General features: G+C 42.4%; 1 protein-coding gene across 1 annotated transcript in view; it reads right to left on the bottom strand.

Annotated features, from left to right (window-relative positions):
* FER1L6 (fer-1 like family member 6) overlaps positions 1-21,824 on the bottom strand; it is a 114,508-nt gene that overhangs the window by 52,819 nt on the left and 39,865 nt on the right. The window contains exons 15-20 of the mRNA XM_058668364.1: positions 20,858-20,948; positions 17,338-17,457; positions 16,311-16,463; positions 10,622-10,799; positions 6,661-6,785; positions 2,451-2,585 (exon numbers count right to left, since the gene is read on the bottom strand). Of these exons, the coding sequence (XP_058524347.1) occupies positions 2,451-2,585; positions 6,661-6,785; positions 10,622-10,799; positions 16,311-16,463; positions 17,338-17,457; positions 20,858-20,948 (802 nt within the window). The remainder of the gene's footprint in view (positions 1-2,450; positions 2,586-6,660; positions 6,786-10,621; positions 10,800-16,310; positions 16,464-17,337; positions 17,458-20,857; positions 20,949-21,824) is intronic.

The raw sequence follows: 21,824 nt of genomic DNA on the forward strand, positions 1-21,824 counted from the left end.
CTTCACTGCTATGTGCCCATGGCCCATGGAAGGAAGGCTCTCAAGGCATAGTTGCTGAGTAAAAGCTGCTGGACCCACCAGCCATGACCTCCACAGTGTAGCACCCACATTCTCTCGGCTGGGATTAGGTCTTAGCAGCCATGCTGCCTCACTGCCTGACTCTCAGCCTAGCACTTATGTCCCCAGCTGCATAGGGAAGCTCAGGTTGCAGGTAGAAATGGGACGTCAGTTCAGCTAGGCTTGCAAACCAGCCAAGCTACCTGCTGCTGTCAGACCTATCTCCACTATGGGTAGAATCAGGGTAGCTGAATATTAAATGAGTGATCTGCCTAATTACTTGCTTCCATGTTTTATCAATAGAAGTGGTTCATTCAAATTAACCTTGGAAACAAAAGTGCAACCCAAAAAGCCAATGTACAAATAGAAATTCCGTTGTTACAGAGTCAGCAGACCCTTTCTTACAAGGGATAAAAGCCACTGGGAAACAAGAGAAAGTTCTGGGATGGAGGCATCGGGCAGCAGTCCACTTGCAAGCATTTGCTCCTCACTGTTCTTTGGGCCCCGTTTAGCAGCAGCCATCATTATGAACATAATGTTTTGCATGTCCATCCAATTTTTTTTTTCCAGAAAGAAAGTGCAAGCTTTCATGTTTTCTTTCTCTCATATATTTTCTTTTCCTTTAGGTTCATGAATACAAGGTTGGCTTTTTTTTCTGAAAAGAATTTGACTTAGGATCTGTCCAGGAAAGGCCATCATCAAACAAAGAGATTTAGAAAGGAAGTGGAAAACCACGGGGCAGAACAGGAAAAGGCCAGCACCAGGATGCCAGTGCAGCAGGCACTTGGAAAGGTGCTTGTCATTAATCACGGCTTTTCAACTAGACAGTAAACTCTTCTGCAGGAAACCCGTTGTGGGAAGCAGCCTGAAAAAGGCTCTTGTTTTGTGGCTTTGCCTACAAAAAAATCCATACTGCTAGGCTGAATAGCAGAGATTGTCTTACATAGATACACAAATAGCCCCAACTTTTATGGCTGAGGAATGGGACCCAGCAGGAGTGGGGGTAGAGGACCAGCGTGTGTGCGTGTATGGGGGAGATTGTCACAGCAAGCACCACAAATGCAGGAAATAGAGGACCTGGACCACATGTATTCAAGCCTTGGCTCTGCCTCCAGGTGGCTGATCTTGCTGTGTCTATCTCCTCTTGCAGAAAGTAGAATGGGGGAGAGGCCTCCCTGCTCACTTGGAGCCTCATGTCCTAATCCCTCCTGACCTTGGTTTCAGGGCTGCCCTGAACAGGCAGCTCCACGAAGGCTCCTTGGGACATGTCACAAGTGATACAAGGAGATTTTTAAATAAGGAACAAAACAACCTATGAACAGATGAAGCATGGCTGCTAAAAGGTTTGCACCAAAAGAAACATCCACTTTAGTTCCATATTCCAGGAACCTTTCCAAGTATCTTCATGTGTTCATGTTTCTGTAATCTCCTGAGGAGACAGAGACAACAAATAAAACGACTAAAACTATCTTTTAAACTGCTTAATTTGAAGAAAAAATATTTGAGTAAGTCAAGAAAAATCTTCCAGGAAGCTTTGGCATTTCCCTGAGGATTCCAGAACAGAAGCAATTTTGCAGAGGAATAAGCTGGTTAACATCTTAGCAGAAAGGGGACAGAGACGAATGCATCATTGTACAGCTTCAAAGCAACAGCCCAGGAAAAGAGGGTCCCAGTTATGAAGGCTGAGTCACTGGTAAATCCCCTCCATTGCCTTCCAGCCAAGAGACCACTAACAACCCCATGTTTCAGAAGACATGGACATTAAACAGCAATCACCTAGAATCAACCAGGAGCGGGGTGCAGCAGTGGGTTGCTTTATATAACTATGGCATTGTGAAAGAAGTGTCTAAACACTAATTGTTGCAAACAAGATCTAGTTTTAATGTAATTTAGGGAAATCTAACTTAAAAAAAAAAAGAAACCTTTAGTAAAGCAAGTAATCATCACCAAATCTCTGAGCCCTGTGAACTACTGTTTAGAAAACAATAGTTTCAGGTCCAGCATGGAAGTCTAGCAGCTAATACCCCCGCCTTCATGTGTAATCCCGGTAGCCCTGCTTCCCATCTAGCTCCCTGCTTGTGGCCTGGGAAAGCAGTTGAGGATGGCCCAAAGCCTGCACCAGCATGGGAGAGCCGATTTGGATTGGCTCAGCACCCGCCGTTGCGGTCACTTGGGGAATGAATCAACAGACGGAAGATCTTCCTCTCTGTCTCTCTTTCTCTCTGTATATCTGACTTTTCAATAAAATAATAATAAATGTTTAAAAGAAAGCAGTAATTTCTGTGAGTGATCCTGACCATTCACCGTGCAAGGCTGTCCTTGCCTTTCAGTTAGAGCAGCCTAGGTCAGTGTGGCACTGTGAGGGAGGCACAGTGGGCCCCAGGGACACTCACCACAGTATCACTGTCATAGAGCTCCACCACCACCAGTGGTGGGGATTCCACCAGCTCCTTCTCGTCCCCGTGCAGCACCACCTCGTTGAACAGCAGCATCTGGTTCCAGGTCGGGGAGAGGGTCTGTGGGATGACCTGCAAGGAGAGACCAGAGCAGTCACTTGGCTGGTTATGGGAGTCTCCACGGTTCACTCAATGTGAGGCAGAAAACCCATCACCACTGTGGTTCAGTCAACGTTCAAGCAGTTCTGTAGCTGAGTGACCACTGTGTCCTGAATGCTAGGGTGGGAGGTATGAGGACTCTCTGCCCTGTAAGAGTACACGTTCAGAAGTTTCATGAGCAGAGCAGTGTCACCATCTTATTTGTTGACTCACACCTGCAGTACCGTGGTAATGACGCCAGGTGCTAGGTACTGCATTTTATGGGCACCATCACATTCAAATCTCCTAATGATTCAGGGAGGTCAGTACAGTTTATATTCATTTTAAAGGTCAGGAGACCGAGGCTCATTTGTTTAGAACCTGCAAGTGACAGAACTTGGATCCAACCTGGATCTTCTGGCACAAAAGCCCAGGCTGCTAACTTCTTCCACCCTCGCCAAGAACAGGCTAGTATTATCTCCATTTTATCAATGGGAAAACTGAACATGAGAGAGATCTCTAGTGCTTTAATTATGGTCACTGAAATTTTGCTGTCAATTCCCTGAAGTTGAACATTGCATATTCCTTATGAAATTATATGATTTTGTAGACATTTACTGGCTTCATTGAGTAGACTTCAGCCCTCAAAATAACCTTCCCTGTTTGGCCAGTTGTCTTCCTTTCATGGTGTTTGCTTGCTGTGATGACAGGTTATGGCACCAGCGGTTAATCAAACCCATTACACGAGGGAAAAGCCAAAGGACAGAGGACAGTATTCTATGTAAATAGTCCCAAACCTTGAGCATCTCACAGACCCCTGCAACACTGTTCAGATGAAGGGATAGCTTATTTGGACCTGAATCTGATACTCTACTTAAAGGACATGCCTGTTTCACAGAGCAAAAGGTTAGAATTGTTTACAGGATGAGTGGACACTGCTTGGGTGGGGAATCATCCATTAACATTTGAGGCCAGTCCTGCAAAGAGTCCATAGTCATATTTATCTCTCTTCCAGGTTTCACAGTCATGTGGGAGATTTCATAGGTGAACATAACTACCCTGATTTCAAGGAGATGGCGCCTAAAGTCATTCAGACACTTGAAGTTTAAATTGTGAGTCTTGCATTCAGAAGGTAGAATACTCCAGCTGTGGTGTGTAGGGCCCAGTGGGGTCCACTGATCTTAGACGGTGCATATCCATGTCTATGAGCCAAAGTAAATTTTCATCCTTTATCTTAAGTATTTAGCTTAGTAACTAAATGCTAACCGTACAGGATCACAGCAGCTACTGGCCCTGGAAAATTTTCTGAAGTAGCCTTAATTGCTCACTGACCCATCACTGCTTACTTCAGAAAGGATGAGAGAGAAACCTGGCTGAACTAACATCCTAGGCTCCAAAGCCTACATAAAATCATCTCCTCAGCTTTACTGCAAGTTGTCTCCAGTTATGGTGTTAAAATATTCGCACTATGGTCACAAATAAACATTTTTATTGCTGTTATTTAGGAAAGTCATAAAAACATTATGTATTTCCAGACTTTTCTTCCTTTCTGCTTTTTACTTTTAGAGCATTTTATGCCTCAGACACAATGAGACATTTAACAGAACATTTCTAAGGAAATCAAACACTTGTGGCAGGAAAAGAACAGCTTCAATCAACCAATAAAGACGAATCAATGTCACAGCACAAAGTTACCCTGAGCCAGTGACTGATGTTTCAAAGAGCCATGTGTTTTATTGTTGCTGCTTTTGAAAACAGAAATGTGATCTCTTCTGTAGCATGAACCTGACAGTGTGATTCATGATCTTTATAGCAGCTTTCCTGTAGAAATGTTTCTCTATCTTCCTTGGTAAAAATGACAGCAGTAACCATTCACCCATTCATTCATTCGTCATATATGTGTTCAACACCTACAATGTACTTGGTACAATAGTAGGCACTAACACAGCATCCTGTGAGTAGCAGGTGCTCAGTAGCTAAAAGGGTGCTTCAAAAAAGTTAATAAGAAATGGAATTAAAAGGTTTATTCGTGTTAGGTACAAAAATAGTATCTCAGTATAGTTTTTTCCATATCTGCTTGGAAGATTACTCACGTTTGTATGAGTGAATGCATGTGTGTTGAGCTATCTTCAGACTCGCAGCCATGAACAAAAGGAACATAATGTCACCTTTGAGAGGCAACAACAGGCTCACTGACACAGAAGGACATTCTTCCACTTTTCTTCCAGAATGTCCAGTATGGGCCTTCTCAAGGATCTGTGCATTGTATCTGTGTTAGTCAGAATTCGTTGGGAATACTCCTTAGGAAGGGGCTCAGGTTGTGGACAGAGAACAGATTCAGATAACACTTGAAGGAACCTTCATCTCATTACCTACCTTATGTCTAACCTGGGCAGGTGATGTAACCTCTCCACAGGTTCCCTCATTGAAATAGTTATCACATACCTTGTGAAGCTGCTATGACTATGATCATTGCCTGAGCCTGTGGATATTAGGTGCCTGGCAAACAGCATTGTTGTCCAGCCCACTTCATCACCACTCACATGCATATATAAATGAGTAAACATATACTGGCTGACTGTCACGTGCCAGTCCTGTGCACTGGTGTAATCATGCCTAAGTACAGACTATCCACAGAAGGGATTTTATTTAGTATTACAAAACCAATGGAAGACTTTGGACTTGGTCCCAGGCAATGGCATTCCAATATCTATACTCACAGTTGCCATGTTATTTACCATCTTTCAAAACACAGGAGGGAGGGAGTATTCTGGTGTCTTCTAGCTCCCAGCTCAATAGATGAACAAGCATGAGACCATGTTATTTTGAAGTTTCATTCAATTCCTCTCCCAGACAGAACTAATCCCCTTTTCCTGTGGGTTTTCAAGGACTCTGGCCAGCTCAGTTTGGTGGGGCTTACTGCACCATAACCAGCTTACCTGTCTAAAGGACCATACATGCCAGGCTCGTGCATTGTGTGAGAGCAGAGTTTGGTCTCCAACATTTCCCAGAACCCAGATAGGAGTTGGCACAGAGCCAGCACTCAATAGGTACTGATTGAATGGATGTGATGTTGACCCCCATCACGCTGTCAGTCTATATACCATAAATCAAGATGTAGTCTCATCCATCAGCCAGGCCACAGGCCTTGCCTTAGAGAAAAATGTTATCCCTCTCAATATCAGCCAACAGAACAGCCACCATTTATCAATTGTTATATACACTTAACTTTTTGCTTCTTCAAAACAGCTCTATCTTAATATGACAAGCCTATGCTGTGCTCAAACACATGCAGCGAGAGAACCAGGGCTGGAAAGCAGCCTCAGGTTCTCTATGCGTCAGCTCTCTGAGACAGGCAGTTCTTTACTGAGCTTCCTTCTCTCCAAGCAGCAAATCAGAGAATGCAGTAAACCCTTGGAAAAGGTGGACTAATGAGAAAGGTGAGCCACTGGACTTGTGTTGCTTTAGCCTGCCAACACTCAGGGCATAGAAAGCGGGAGAAAGCACAGAGGAAAGGGAACATAGATCCAGCTCCTGGAATGCTCACATCTGTCCAGAGGCAGCTGAATAATATAGGTGTTGAAAGGGTATATCCTGCACTCAACACACACACACACACAGACAGAGACAGAGACAGAGAGAGAGAGAGAGAGAGAGAGAGAGAGAGACTTGATAAGCTCAGAGCTTCCTGACCATAAAACTAGAACTTTTCTCTCTACCAAGAGCCTTCCCAGAAAGAAACAAAAATGGCTCCAAGTCTTGCATGGATTATCTAGGCTGTCCTTCACTCGTTGCTTCCCCACCACATCTGACGCTGTACCTGGCACATCTGCACCTGCTCTAAGTGCAACAGATTCCTTTTCTGCCTGGTTCCTTTTTCTTTCCCAATCTGCCTTTGCCTTGAGATTTGCAAAACTGAAGTTTTACATTGAATCTTTTCCAGATCAGCCAGTCCTTCCTGGCACATATCGGCTGCTGAGTCTGAAACACCCATGCAACATGGCCCGGTCTTCTCCAGGTCTCCAGTGGGGTCTGCTGCAGGAAAGAGACAGCCTGGGTTCCTACTTACCTTTGTAGTCTGGCAGTGGGAAATGAACGTGACTTTGGCAAAGGGATCTGAAAGTCCGTTGCTGTCAGCCGCAATGAGGCCCCGAGCTTGGTACATGTGAGCTCTGAGCTGAAAGACGTGCCGGGCTGAGGGGGAGATTGTGGAGAGTGACAGGCATTAGTGGAGCAGTGTGTAACTACATCTATCCTCAGACAGAGACCAGAGAACCACTCCCCTCTGAGGCTGGCACAGAAGCTGTGAAGAAAGACATAAAGCACAGAGTGTAATTTGGGGCCAGGTGTCCTCTGGTGCTCCTACTGTACACTGTGTGTCTTGATCTTCACCATACATCCGTGAAATGTTTATAACTGTCTCCACTTTATAGAAAAGGAACATGACCCTCTCAAAGACCAAAATACTCTCCCAAGTTTGCAGAGCCGACACAAGCCAGATCTTGGGATTTTCTTTCTTTTTGAAAGATTTATACATTTTTATTGGGAAGGCAGATATGCAGAAAGAAGGAGATACAGAAAGAAATATCCTTCATTCACTGGTCCAAACCCCAAGTGGCTGCAATGGCTGGAGCTAAGCTGATGCGAAGCCAGAAGTCAGGAGCTTCTTTTGGGTCTCCCACATGGGTGCAGGGTCCCAAGGCCTTGGGTCATCCTCCATTGCTTTCCTAGGCCACAAGCAGGGAGCTGGATGGGAAATGCAGCAGCCGGGATATGAATAAGTGCCATTTTAAGATCATGCATGTGCAAGGCAAGGATTTAGCCAGTAAGCCATTGTGCCAGGCCCTAGGATTTTCTTTTCATCTGATTCCAACATACACTTTCTCTTAAATACCATATTTTATTTTTATGATTTTCCACTGGTGTGTGTGGGGGAGTGGGAGGTTGGACATTGATACTACCCTCTCTGGGTCTTTATTTCCTTATCTACAAAATAGGTTAGTGATAGTCCCATTTTGATTATTATAAAGGGGGGCAGGGCTGATAACAGCACCTGGCACAGGGGAAGAACTTCAGATGTAGAACAAAGATGCTGGTACACTGTTAGTATTGCTCATGCCAATATGACCTATGGTGATGAGGAACTTAAAACAACTTTAGTGTCCATCTCTGGAGAAGTAGACAGGAAAAATATTAGGTGCTTCACTGAGCAGGAAAAAGCCATGAATTAGAGATCTACATGGTAAAATAGATGGATATTGATAATCTAGTCCTTAGTGGAAAAAAAGACAAAATAGCATGATATGAACCTCACAAAATAGTCCTTTAAAGTGAGAATATGGCACATGGAAGAGTAATTCACATCTGCTAACATGCAGATGTCAGGGGAGGAGGTGAAGCCCTTTGAGCTAAGCTCTAAATGGGGTCAGGGTTGATAGACAGGGACCCAGGCCCCAGAGATTTGACATTGGTGAGTCAAGACAAGGACAAACATCATCTAGTTAGACTATCAAATGGAGTCATACTGTCGAGGGCATTGGTGCTCAGTTTAGGGTGCTCTTGAAGGTGTGTGCATAGAAGTTGAGGATCTCAGAACACAGCTTCAGGAGTATAACAAACGTAAGTCAGGCTGGCAATGAATAGAAAGGATATAAGAGATTGGGACCAACAAGGAATCAACATCTTCTCTCAAGATGGGAAGTTTTAATGGTAGGAACTTGTGTGCCAGTGCAGGATTGGAAATGAAGAACAAGCACAGGAGACATTCCAGCAGTGGGTACTATTGGACTTGGCCTTTTACTGTCATGGTAAGGAGGGTAGAGAAACTAGCAGGCACCACAGGCAATTCCTTGTTTGATTGTCATGAGACCTGCACAATTTCTGTTCTCCACCTAATTCCTTGTCCACATGCTATTTCCTGGTTACAAGAAACTAGCATGGAGTATGAGAATATGGCACTGAATCAGTCGGCATTCTGATTCTGCAAAGAGCTTAGAAACTTGAGCTTTATACACCCCCTAGTTAAGTCCAGGTGTTTACAGCACAAGGTTTTCCAAGCTCTGATCAATCTTGGAAATGAGACAAGTGATTTCTTTGGATTCAATCTTAAATTTCACTGCTATCACCGCCTCCACTTATATCAATCAGCCTTAAATGTTCACAAACTGGGCCCTGCTGACAAGAAAGCTCTGGAAAATGAGCACAGCAAATCATTCAGCAAACACGAGTCTATCTACAGAGAGCTCAAGGATTCTTTAGTGCAGTACACAAAAATTTGGCCAATTTGGCAGCTGGGAATGAACTTGGCAATGTTCATCCTAAGGAATGTCCACCAGCTGTCCTTGGGGCAAATAGTCCAGGAACTTCAGCAGAGTTCCTAATCATAGCCGCACAAACAATACACTGTATAACTCCAGGGGGAACCACTTCCTCCATTTACATTTTTGTTTTTCTAAAACCTTGGGTCTAACTAGGTACATTCTGTGACTCATCCAATCAGCTCTTGGTTGTGCTTACTCTGCACCTATGGTTGCCAGGCATTTGCATGATCTTCTCCATATCAGGGTTGGGGTCACCTTTCATTCATTCCCCAAATCTCCCACTGGTTTTTCCATCATGCCTTCCATATATAGGTGCAAACTCTTTATCTACTGAACGGATATTTTCTGGAGCATAAAATTCTCCAATAGGTATGGATGGCAGCCAAAGCCTTCAAGCCCAGTGCGCAGCAGAAAAAGTTTATTAGGTGACCCCATGAAAACAAACACCACAGGAACCATTAAGCACTGGAAAAAAGTCTCTCCTCTCCTCTGAGTTATTAGCAAGTAGAATAGCAAATATAGCATAGTCCTGAGTCTCTAGAAACAGTCTCTAGGCAATAGGAAAAATGTAGTGTGGGTATTCATCACCTGTAGATGAAAACTCTATAAAGATAAGATGGAAAGCAGTAGTAAAAAAGCAGACTTTGGAGCATTTTCCTTTATCATTGTCTAGCTATGTGACCTTGGGAAACTTCTAAGCATCTCTGATACACACTTTCTCCCTCTGTAAATGAAATTTCCAAGGATTGGTGTGAGAACTGAATGAGATCTTATATAAAACTTAGGGAATATGATGGACAGGCATTTTTTTTTAAACAAAGACTATGGTCTTACAAATTAACATTGGAAGCTAGAGTTTAACCACCAAATTCTTGTTTCCAAAACTGCTGCCTGGCTACATGGGAATCAATATGTCTCCTCAGATTCCACTGGCGGTAAAGTGAAATGACATCAGAGACACTTTGTGAGACAGAGTGTGTGGCTAATTCTCCAGTGATTCCAACATGGGCTCAACTCAAGACTCGGTCAGCACAAGTGAGGCTAGAACTGCAGTCTGCTCTATTTGAATTTAACAATAAGAAATCACACAAATTGAGCAAGCTGGGCAGCAGAATGCAAAACCAAGGTGTAAGATATTAACATTTATAGCAAATCCAAAATCATGAAATTGTAACTATGACAACACTTGCAGAAAATAACTATATAGAATACAGAACTTCATAAAGCCTGATGACCTTGTGTCAGAAACCAAGCCAAGAACTGAGCTAAAGAAACACAAGTGACCCCACAGACAACTCTCTCTATCAGGTCAGTAATAGGACATTTAATAGATCAAAATCACAGTACCATGTAAAAGGAAAACCTGACTCGTTGCTCATATCCATATCCCAGTTCCATAGCTCATATCAGCATAAAAATTTACTAATTCCTTCAAAAGACATATTTGAAATGCAAATTCAACACACCTAGGCTACCTAGAGAGGAATTCAAACTTTCTATCACAAAAACATAAGCATTTATTCCAGTTGTGTTTTAATGACTTTACTCTTTTCAGATGAGTTCTTAGAAGGTAAAGGACACTTAACAGAAGGCAAATGAATAGATCCTAGAATAATGTGTGATTAAATCATTCATCCTGCCTTTCATGCTGTTTTCTCAGAAACCCAATGGGGACATTGAATGTCCTTTGTTGTTCAGGGAGTACCATACCTTGATAGAGCAGGTTGGACGGGGGTTGGTTCACACCAGCCACCTTGGAGGATGTCTCTGCTTCATAGCCTGCTGGTAAGTTATCCAAAATGGCACTGGAGTATCTGGTGGGACCCAGCCACAGGTACACATCAACCTTCGCTTGCACTGACCAACCAGCAGGCCTTTTTCCAGGAAGCTGGGAAAGACGACAAGGAAAACAGCCTCATCAGTAGAAAGCAATGATGAGAGAAGAAGTCTTTCTTGGCGCAACACCCAGAAACTTATTCTGGGAAAAGTTCTCCAGGGCTCCTCATATCTAAATGAGATCAATGGCATCAGTTGCCCTGATGCACAACTCTATGGAAGAGCCAGGCTGAAAGGGGTTAGGGGCCAACACAAGGCACTGAGTGAGGTCTACAACCCAACTCTTAGGTGTCTTCATTGTCCTGTTTGGTAGATGAAGGAACCCAGGCTTGGAGAGATTAAGGAAGCTGCTTACTATCCCTCAGCTTTTAAGTAACAGGTTTAGGGCTCAAACCCAGAATTGATTATTCCAAATCTGGACTCGACTCTGAGCCCCATCTGCACCGCACTGAGCCAAAATCTCCCTCTTGGTATTTTCAACGGCCTGGAGCTCCAATCTGAGCTTCTGTTTCTTGGCTTTGCTCAGAATAACCCCAATGCTTCCTTCATATTTCAGGCTCTTGGAGGCTTGAAGGACTCTCCCTACCCTCCTGTGTTCTTTCTTTTTGGCTGAATGCTTCTCCTTCCTTTGACCCTTCTTGTGAAGTGTGGCTTTAGGTTCCTTTGCTCCCTGCTTTAATTCCTTAGAATAGACACAGAGATGTAGATTTGAGAGGTCTTTTAAAGCTTCATGGAAAATAATGTGTTGTGAAAAAACAGCAGATATTTTGAAACATTTTGTATGAACCTAATCTTTTAATTTTACTTTCCATGAGCTGTCTAAAACATTCTTACAAATTGTATGAACTTTCTTGCTTATGCTTGCATTACTGTGTGGCATAGGAGTATGTATGGAAGTGTGTGTACATACACATAAGCCTGTGTGCACAGGGGTGGATGTATTCTGTGGATCTAAAGACACAACTCAATGCAGACACCTGGCTTCTTACACATGTGACCTGCATTAGGGAAATTTCATGCTTATTTCTAAGGAAACTCAGGCCTCAGACTTGGCTGTGTTCATAAGTGCTGGCAAGAGAGCAGACCAATAAATAATAATAAAAAAAATTAAAGGCACATGCTGAGTAACTCATGGCACAAGACATGGTCACATGTCCAGATTTTGTGTACTCCTTTAAGTGCCTCTTAGTGTTTCTTAGAATTTCCAGAAAGAGAAAAGCGCATGAGCAAAGGCACAGCTGGTATGAGCTACTGGTGAGCAGGTACTTGCTCTATGCTAAGAGCTTTCAGAACGGGATTCACAAGCAGTAAGCATCAGAGCTACACAGAGAAAGACAAAGGTGAGAATGAAGAAGCCAGCGCAGTGTATGTGGGAGCTGAGAGTTTAGTCTTGGAGTATGATGCCACTACTTAGCTAAGGTAAGCACTTTAATACTATTCTCTTAAGATTTGTACAGGTATTTTTGAAATTAACAAATAATCTTCAATTCATTACTTCTCTAATAATAACAACCTAAAATGCAATGAGCGCTTATTCAATAAAATGAATGTTCACTGAAAACCCAAAGTAATCTTGTAGTAGCAAAAAATGAATAAAAGTAATCCCTCTGTCATTTGTAGAATCATTGTGACATCAATTTTTGTCTGTTGGGTCACAGTCATGGCCTTGGTGCCTAACAGTTCTTGGCATCCAAGAATCACACAGTAAATATTTGTTGCATAGTAAGATTGTATGTACTTACTGAATAGTTTTCAACACTGTAAAGCACTTATACTGTTCTAGACTTTGGTCTAACATTTCTCCCTTCAGATGAAATTGTCTGTTACATGCATGCTATTACCAAGCCTTTATCATTCATTCCCACAATGTGTGTGTATACATTTTTATAATATCTATCCTAGAGATGAAGAAACAGGGAATCAGAGAGGTTAACAGAACTACCCAAAGGTTGCAGAGTGAAGCAGGGCAAGAACCATGACACAAACTGGATCCTACCTGGAGTCAGGTACAGAAACTTAGCCAGAACTCTTCACATAGTGCTGTGTGCATCAGCGCATGCAAATTGCCTGGGCCTCTTGTTAAAAGGCAAATTCTAGTTTAATGAGTCCGGGGAGGATTTGCAGTTATTCATTTTTCCTTATGGATGCCGATCCTGTGGGCTGTAGAGCTCCTTTTAAATATTTGAGCAGCGTGGCTTTTATGATAGTGTGCTGCATTGCCCTGAGCAGATCTAGTGTTCTCTGTTTCTTTCAGTAAAACAAAATGGAATTTTAAAACATCACTCCTTTAGACTGTTTTTAAATTGTGTGTGTGGGGGGGTGGGGAACCAAAGCTCAGCTAACATTTGGTACAGGCGGCATGTTACACTCCTAAAGTTCACAGCTTATATATGTCTTTTGAAAACACAGAAGTTGAAGTTGCTGGCAAGATGGCACAGCGTCTCAGATAGGCATCCACATTCAATTCTCCCAAGGACACTGAGCACCTCTCCAGGCACTTTTAGAAACAACACCTCATATCGTTCCAACTATGTGTGTCTGTCCCTGCCTTCTTACCAGAAAATACACCAAAGAAAAATAATTTTAAAAGACAAAAGTGCATTTGAAAAAGTCCATGGTCAGCAACGTTAAAATATTACGTGAAACAGAATGCTAATATCTTGGCCTCTCCTGTGCCTTCCCAACTCCCACTGGAGTTCAGAAAATGCCAGCTGGCCTAAATAAAAAGGAAAGTCTTGGCAACTGAGACAAAGGAAAGAGATGATAATTCACATATATTGCACTGAAGTTGTAAGAAGTAAGGACTTTTGCTCTGTGACAAACCCCAAAAGGATGCCTTTCAGCCACTCCTTCTGCTGCATCCTAGGGAAGGCTGGATTGGGGTGCTGGAGGATGAAGGAGAAGAGACACATGAGGTGTCCTGGAGCTAGTGTTAATGTGGGGGGGGAAAGCTGAGGGCTCAGCATAGAGAGTGACTCCAGCAGACAAGAGGAAGGTTGATGGCCACTGTGTGGGCTCTGAGTGTATCGACTCCTTCCATGAGTTTTCTTTTCCACATCTCTGCCCATTGGGGGCACCTATGAGATGACAGCAAAGGGAGCTAGAAGGCTAGGTTGAGTTCAGCAAATTCTGCCTCATCAATTTTACCAGTGTTGTGGATATATTTAAATTAGAGAGAAAGAAAGATGTGACCCCTTGTCACACTTACAGGTGGAAGTGAGTTAAAGTCATGGGTGATCACCAAACTAGAATGAAAATAATTTGGTTGAATCACCTTATCAAGACATTTTACCATGTAGGTGTAACTGAATCCAGCAAATTTTAGAAAGCTACTCAAAGAAGTGTCAATGGTGAAAGGAAGACACAAATAAAGAAGACCAGGGTTTAGAGTCATCCTCGTGGAGACAACGGATGCACAATGAACGTCCCAGGGCAAACGCTGTGTTCTCTCTGATGTCTATCCCCTGGCTTCATTCCACAGTTGTTTTTGTTCTAATTTTGCATTACGCCAGGACACATCAAAACATTTTGGAGTGAGTAACTGTATACCACCTCCTAGTATATTTAGCTCAGGGCCTTTTGAGATGATTTGCTCTTTTGAAGGCAAATGTTTCTTGCTTTGTTAGCATTTCTTGAATGGAGAAAATTAAAAGAAATCTTTGACCTTTGGGGTGGACAATTTAGGTGAAAATTTTCCCTTTTTGATCACAGTTTTGCATGAGTAGATACAAAAACCGTTTTACATTCTGCATGACATAAAATAACATGTGGAAGCACAAACAACTCAGGGAACGTGCATGAGGCACAGTCACGGCAATGCTCTCTGGGACGTTGGATGCCCGGTTGTTGGAGTGGCTGCACTGATAGAGATTACTCCAGGGAGGCACAACCTTGGGTTTTTTACTTGCATCTATTTACTCAGTCCACATAATCATCTCTACTTAGTGAGTTAAAAGTGGGATGAGCATTCTTCACCAGCAGGAAGGATGAGGAATATTAAATTCCTTGTCCAAGGTCATGCAGTTGGCAAATATTCACTCTGGAGTCCTGTTATAGATTAAACAGAGTTTCTCAAAATTCTTATGTTGAAGTCCTGTTCCCCAGAATCCAGAATGTGATCTTATTTAAAAGCAGGACCATTACTTGCCTGGCTCCGGCTCTGGACCCCCACCCTCCCTCGCAGTGACCATCGGGAGTGCTCCAGAAACCCCTCAAAACAAACAAACATACAAACAAAAAAACCCCTAGAATAAACAGACAAACAACAAAAAGTAAAGCTTAGAATCTGACAAGAAAGGGCTAGCGTGGATTTACTCATGCCTCACTAGGTGGGACACAAAGATTAGTCACTCCTCACCATGGTATTGAAGATTTCTCTGCACACCCCTCCAAAAAACCAAAATGTTCTGCACCTTAATTGTCGACAAATGTCTTGTTAGAGTTATAAGCCAGTCTAGATTATTCCAAAATCTGCCAAGTTCAGCAAAATTATACTTCAACACAATAAACGGCTAAATACTAAAATGAAAATAGATGCAAGACAGCTGAATAGTACCCTATAGCCGTTTTAAGGGGTATAACAGCTGGCTCTATATATAAACTAAAATTGAAATATCAACGAGCTAATCATGGATGTGGCTAAGAACTTGCATTTTTTTTTCTCTTTTAACATATTGGTTACTCAATACCATGTCAATTCCATAATGTTGTAAATCGTTGTTGATGTTATGTCAGGACTCTTAATTGACTGGGACGATATTCTACCAGCTCTACCTTCAGACCAGAAATGGTCTCACCAAGAAACTGTTCAACTTATCTGGACAATAAGATGCTGGACTCTATACTTGGCATAAGTTTGCAAGGAAAGAATCTTGATTGAATTTGAACTGTAATATTGCAACAAGGTGGAGGAATCCACCATGGGGGAAGGGTATGGGGAGGGTATGGAGGAAACCCGGAGCCTATGTAACTGTCACATAATGCAATGTAATTAATAAAAAAAAAAAAACAGGACCATTGGTGCAATTAATGAAGTGAAATGACATTGTTCTGGAGTATGATGGCCCTCTAATCTAATATGACTGATGCCCTCATCAGAAGAAAACCACATGAAGATACAGGCAGACACAGAGCAAGACTGATGTGAACACTGGCCTTGTCCTGGCCCAACCCCAGGACTGAAGCAGAACTAGAAGGAGAGAGGCCTGGAACAGGTCATTCCTCACTTTCCGAACTCCTTTGGAGGGAGCGTGACCCTGCAAAGACCTTGATCTGGGACTTATAAGTTGTAGAATTGAGAAATAATCCATTTCTGTTGTTGGAGTCACTCAGATGATGCCACTTTTTGACAGAAACCCAGCAAACTGATGCACATCTCAACCTAGATTCATGGTCTTTATGACTTCAGCCATTTAACTCGAGTTGCCTTCATAGCTTTCACAGATCTGGGAGCAGACTCCGCGACAGAAACACATGCTAGAAATTCTGAACTAGCTTTGACACCGAACTAGCCAGGAAAAAGAGAGATTTTTACTTTCTTTAGTCAAAAATAGCACAGACTTACTTTGAGGAAATGAGTTTTGATCTTCCCGCAGTGCTTGCCCATCTGCTCCCTGACAGGTGAATAGAGCAGGTCTTTGGAGTCAATGCGGGCATACGCCACCCTCTTGTTGTTGCTCAGGAGCCAGATGAAGACATCAGGGATGGTGTGCTGCGGCTGTGGGACAGAGGGCAATGGAGTTGGGTAGACTGATGCTCAATAATTTCACTTTCAGAGTTCCACCAGCCTGAGTCAAGTTGAGCTCATCACACTAGAAGTGCAGAATTCCAAGCCAAGCAGTCCACTATGTTGTGAGCATTTTAGACATTTCTGAACATAGCTTCCAAAACAAAAAGAGGATTTTGTGTTCCAAGGGCCACCCTTTCCCTCTAGATATAGAAACAGACACTAGATTTCCCTGGCCAGGGTCAATCACAGACCTGAAGTGCAGTTCCTGGTTCAAACTTTTTGTTCTTGAAATCCTCTCTCACCATTTTGCCCCTTTAGGGAATGACTAATTTGCAACAAGAACTATAATTTCTGGAGCAACATCAGGGAGTTTGTTGCTCTCCCTGATGCTGTCCCAGATTGAGAAGTTTCTATACATCCATAAGTTTTAGGAAAGAGCTTTAGAATCTTGACAGAAAGAAGTATGAGGCCTTTTAAAGACCATTCTAGAAGTCACCAGAAGACACTATGACTAAACTTTAAAGCAAAAAGTTGCTGTTTTGACCTTTCTTGGACATAAATTTAAATCCTTTCATAGTTGAAAACCTTTCAAAGCTCTCATGCGTTTATTTACTTTTCTGGAGTCTATTATGGAATGTGCTTTCTGTTTTGCTGTAAAAAGGAAATCAATAAAGCTGTACGTGTTTGACTTAATTTAAAAGTCTCTTTTCTCACTTCTAGACAAATAATGCCTGCTCAACTCAGCAGGACTTGGAGGAGAAAGAACATCGAGTCATTTTCCCATCTCATCAAATATCCAAACCTCATCAGGAGGATATTCAAACTAATCTTCCAAATAAGGTTGGCCTTTGGAGTTGATTACCTCATCAACGAGAAAGCGGATTTTCTCCACAAAGTTTTGGGCTTCACGGATCATTTCATCTAGGGAGAACTTTTTCTTCTGCTGCTGAATGATTTCCTTGGCTTCCTTCGTCATTGCCTCCTGAAATAAAACAAGAGTCGGGATAGACATTTCTACAAATCTAGACAATAGATTCCAGTCTGTCGCTGGAGAGTCTCGAAGGTGCCAATAAGCTCCACCCAGAGCCACCAGTTGGGCTATTGTAGTGTGCATCACTGCAGGCTGCCCGTTTAACCAAAAGTCTGTAGGAATATGGAGGTAATGATCTTCTCACTCCTGTTTAACTAACAGAAAGTTGAAGCCCAGAAAGGTTAAAGATGAAATGGGTTTTCTGGCCAGGATCTGAACCCAGGCTTTCAGATACTTAACAACAACTAGCAAAATGCCAACTAAAAATCACTATGTGGAGTACAATACTTTAACTACTCTATTAAACCTTTATTACTCCACTTAGCAAAGAAGATTCTATTATTTTCATTTTTAAGATTTTTTTTTATTTATCTGAAAAAACAGAATGATGGAAGTGGGGCAGAGGTTAGTGGGAGAGACAGAAAGAATCTTCTATTTGCTGGTTCATCCCCTAAATGGATACAACAGCCAGCATTGGACCAGGCCAAAGCCAGGAGCCAGGAGCCAGGAACGCTGCCCAAGTCTCCTATGTGAATGGCAAGGACTCAAGCCCTTGGGCTATGTTGTGCTGTGTTTTCTGAGTGCTTTAGCAGGGAGCTAGATGGAAAGCAGAACAGCCAGAATGCGAATTAGCACTTCAATACAGGATGCCAGAATCATAGGCAGTGGCTTAACCTGTTGCGCCACAGCACTGACCCCTGTCATTGCTGTTTTTCAGCAGAGGAAAGACTCATGTAGTTCCTGACGGGCAGAGCAGAAGTTGACCCCTGCTGAGCCCAGAACACATTTCCCTCACCGTGACTCACGTTTGTCACTGGAGGGGTGGTGGAAACTTCCAGATAAGGCTGTATCCTTATTGGAATGTTAAAAGGTGCTTATTTTGATTCATCTGTTCAGCTAATATCTGTTTACAAATGAAATCCCACCTCTTAAATTGTCTGTTAAAATGTTGGCTAGGTTGGCTCTGCCCAGGCTCTTTGTTTCTTCACCTCCTACCATTCCTGCCTGGCTCACTGGGCCCCAGACCAACCACTCCTTGAGAACCCTACAATATGCCAAGTTTGGTCCATCCAAAGCTGGCACATTTTGGGGTTCCTCTTGCTCAAATATTCTTCCTATATTCTCCATGGCTGTATATTCTTATCCATATTGCCTCAAATTCAATCTCAGAATTATGATCTCATCAAGTGACAAGATAATAAAGGAGAGTGCAAACATAGAGAACAATCACATGTGATGGTACATCACTGAGCGTTCTGAACTGTTGGATCATAGATATAAAAAAAGGGACTAATGGGGGTATGGCTGGATGCTCCACTGGAGCCCGATAGTGAACATCTCTGTATATCAGGCTAGAGGACACTAGCCTGTGAACTGAGAGACACCAGCGATCTTTTTTCCAGCCAAAGTGTGCTAATAATATTTGTGCTTTAGAAAGACTATTCTGGCTGTGATATAGAAGATGGGTTAGAGAAAAACTACTGAAATGGTTAAGACCAGATAGACTAAAGAACTGGGGGTACAGATATGGGATAAGTTCCAGATTTCTTAAACAGCAGATTAGATAAGATACTGAAAGTGAAGGGGGAAATTGGTAAAATTGCTACTTAAGCCTTCTAGTTGGAATAGTAAGTATAATTAGCAGCACCAGTACACGGAATGAGTTTGCATATGAATACACAGTTATTTCTTGGTGTCCATGGGAAATTGGTTCCAGAATTCCCCTTAGATACCAACATTTATAGATGGTCAAGTCTTACACACAATGACATAATATTTGCATATAACCTGTGCATATCTTCCTATATGCTTCAGATCGTCTCTAATCATTTGTGATAGCACAATGTAGCTGTTATATAAATAGCTATTATACAATTTATTAGGGGACAGTGATGAAAACAGTCTGTGTATTTCTGGACAAATGCAATTTTTTCCCAAGAACTTTTTACCTATAGTTCATTGAAATCACCAAGAAGGACCCCGAGGGTATGGAGGGCTGATGGTATTGACTTTGAGATGATACATGAGGAACGTGTCAGATGTCTACTAGGAAATTGGAAATAATAAGCTTAGAGATGAAGAGGATGACACAAATAACTACAAAGATACAGGAATCATAGGGCTTGTTCAGTCTCAGGGATGGAGGAGAGTGAGAAGACAGAAATCTGCAATGAAGGAACACCATGCAGGGGCAGTCCAACCAGAAGTGCTGAGGAAAAATCCAGTCCAGGGAGATGTTAGAGATCCAACTTCCCCAAAGTGTACCAACGAGTGTTTTAGCAAGAAGCATGGATGTTAGGGGACTTTGGTTTAGTCTCTGGACTATAATGAACCTGCTGTGACCTTTAGAAATCATTTCATCCCTCTGAATACCACTCGTGGCTTTAAAATGCATCTAAAACACCAAACAATGAGTGTTGGGTTTTTGTTTCTTGTTTTTTGCTTTGTTTTGTTTTACAGAATTATCATGGCTTTACATAAAATGTCCCTTGATACTACTGCTAGGACTACAGTTTTATATTTACTTTTATTTTTGCTCATTCAAGAAGCAGAGAGAGAGGCAGACAGAGACTGCCAGCAGTGGCCAAGATTGGTTGGGCATATGCTGGCAACACAATCCAAGTGTCTCATGTGAGTGGTGGAGACCCCAACACTGCAGCCAGCACTGCTGCCTCCCAGGGTCTGCATTGGCCAGAAGCTACGGTTTGCAGATGGAGCCAGGAATTGAACCCAGGCACTCCAAAATGGCATGTGGACATCCCAACTGGTATCTTAATCAGTAGACCAAAGATTACTCCTGGGACTGAACTTGAAGGAGAGAAGATCCAGTTGTTTTGTTTTGTTTTGTTTTTTTCACTTGATCTGGCATTTTTTTAGTCACCACTCATGCACCAATGTCTGAGCATCTGTAAGGCACCTGGCAGTGTCTGTAAGCACCAGAAGGTCCCCAAGACTTAGAGGAGGCCCTCTCATTGCACTGTTCTCAAGAATTCCGAGAAAGAATAGACATATACTATTGAGCTTGCAGTGCAGATGGCCAGGAGAAAGAGCCTATTGCATATAGCAAAATGCAAAATACAAGAAAATAAACAAAGATGGGGGGCAAGGGAGGTAATACTCCATCAGAAGAGGAAATAGGGCTGGGGATCTTCTGGCTCATCCTTGTCCCCCATCATAAATTGCTAGTTCCTTTCCAACTCACCATATAGTCCTTCTCATTTGTGTCTCTACATCCAACTAATGTATGTCCTTTAAACTATATCCCCATATGATCTACGATTTATGCTTCATCCATGGGGTTTATTTTTAAAACAGATGTTTTAACTGTATTCCAAGTAAACAGATCACATACCAGCTCCTGCCAGCAGAGGGTGAGGCGTTTCTTATCTAAAGTAGTTTGGTTCAACATCTTGGGTTTCTTTTCTGCCTCAGAAACAAAGGCACTGGAAGAGAAAAACAGTAATTCTCAAACCCATTTCCAGAGATTTATAATTCCAGAGATTTATTGACATGCTTACTGCAAAAACAATTGAAAAGCTGATTACGCTACAAAATCAACATTTTTTAAATTTAGGATTAAGCTGCGATGCACTGAATTTTCTAAGAGACAAAATGACAATGGGAATTCATGCCCAAATTTCACATCGGTTTGGGGAGATGGCTGTTTTGCTACTTTCTTTCACATCATATTCATTCCAGTGGCTGTCAAAATTCATAACCAAAATACAAAAGAATAAAGTTTTCTCTCATTGTACAAATTTGACACGCCAAAAAAAGCTGCCTGATGATTTGTAGGCAAAGCAAATATTTCAGACTCAATGCTAAAATACTGCCTGACTTTTTCCTCTTCAATATTTATTTGAAAGGCAGGTTAACAGATAGATTGGAAAATAAAGAGTGCTTTTTAAAAGATGCATTTATTTATTTTATCGAAAGGTGGATTTACAGAGAGAAGGTGAGACAAATATCTTCCATCCACTGGTTCACACCCAAGTTGACTGCAACGGCCAGAGCCGAGCCAATCTGAAGTCAGGAACCAGTAGCTTCATCCAGGTCTGCCACACAGGTGCAGGGTGCCAGGCTGTGGGCCGTCGTCTACTGCTTTCCCAGGCCACAAGCAAGGAGCTGGATGGGAAGTGGAGTAGCTGGGATACAAACTGACACCCATATGGAATCTCAGTGCATGCACGGTGAGGATAAGGCCATTGTGCCAGGCCCAAGAGAGTGTGAGTTTTTAATTTTCCATCTCTTGCTTCAGTCCCCAAATACCTGTAATAGCAGTGGCTGGGCCATACCAAAGTCAGGACATAGAAACTTAT

Source organism: Ochotona princeps, chromosome 9 (assembly GCF_030435755.1).
Source record: "Ochotona princeps isolate mOchPri1 chromosome 9, mOchPri1.hap1, whole genome shotgun sequence".
Lineage (NCBI taxonomy): Eukaryota > Metazoa > Chordata > Mammalia > Lagomorpha > Ochotonidae > Ochotona > Ochotona princeps.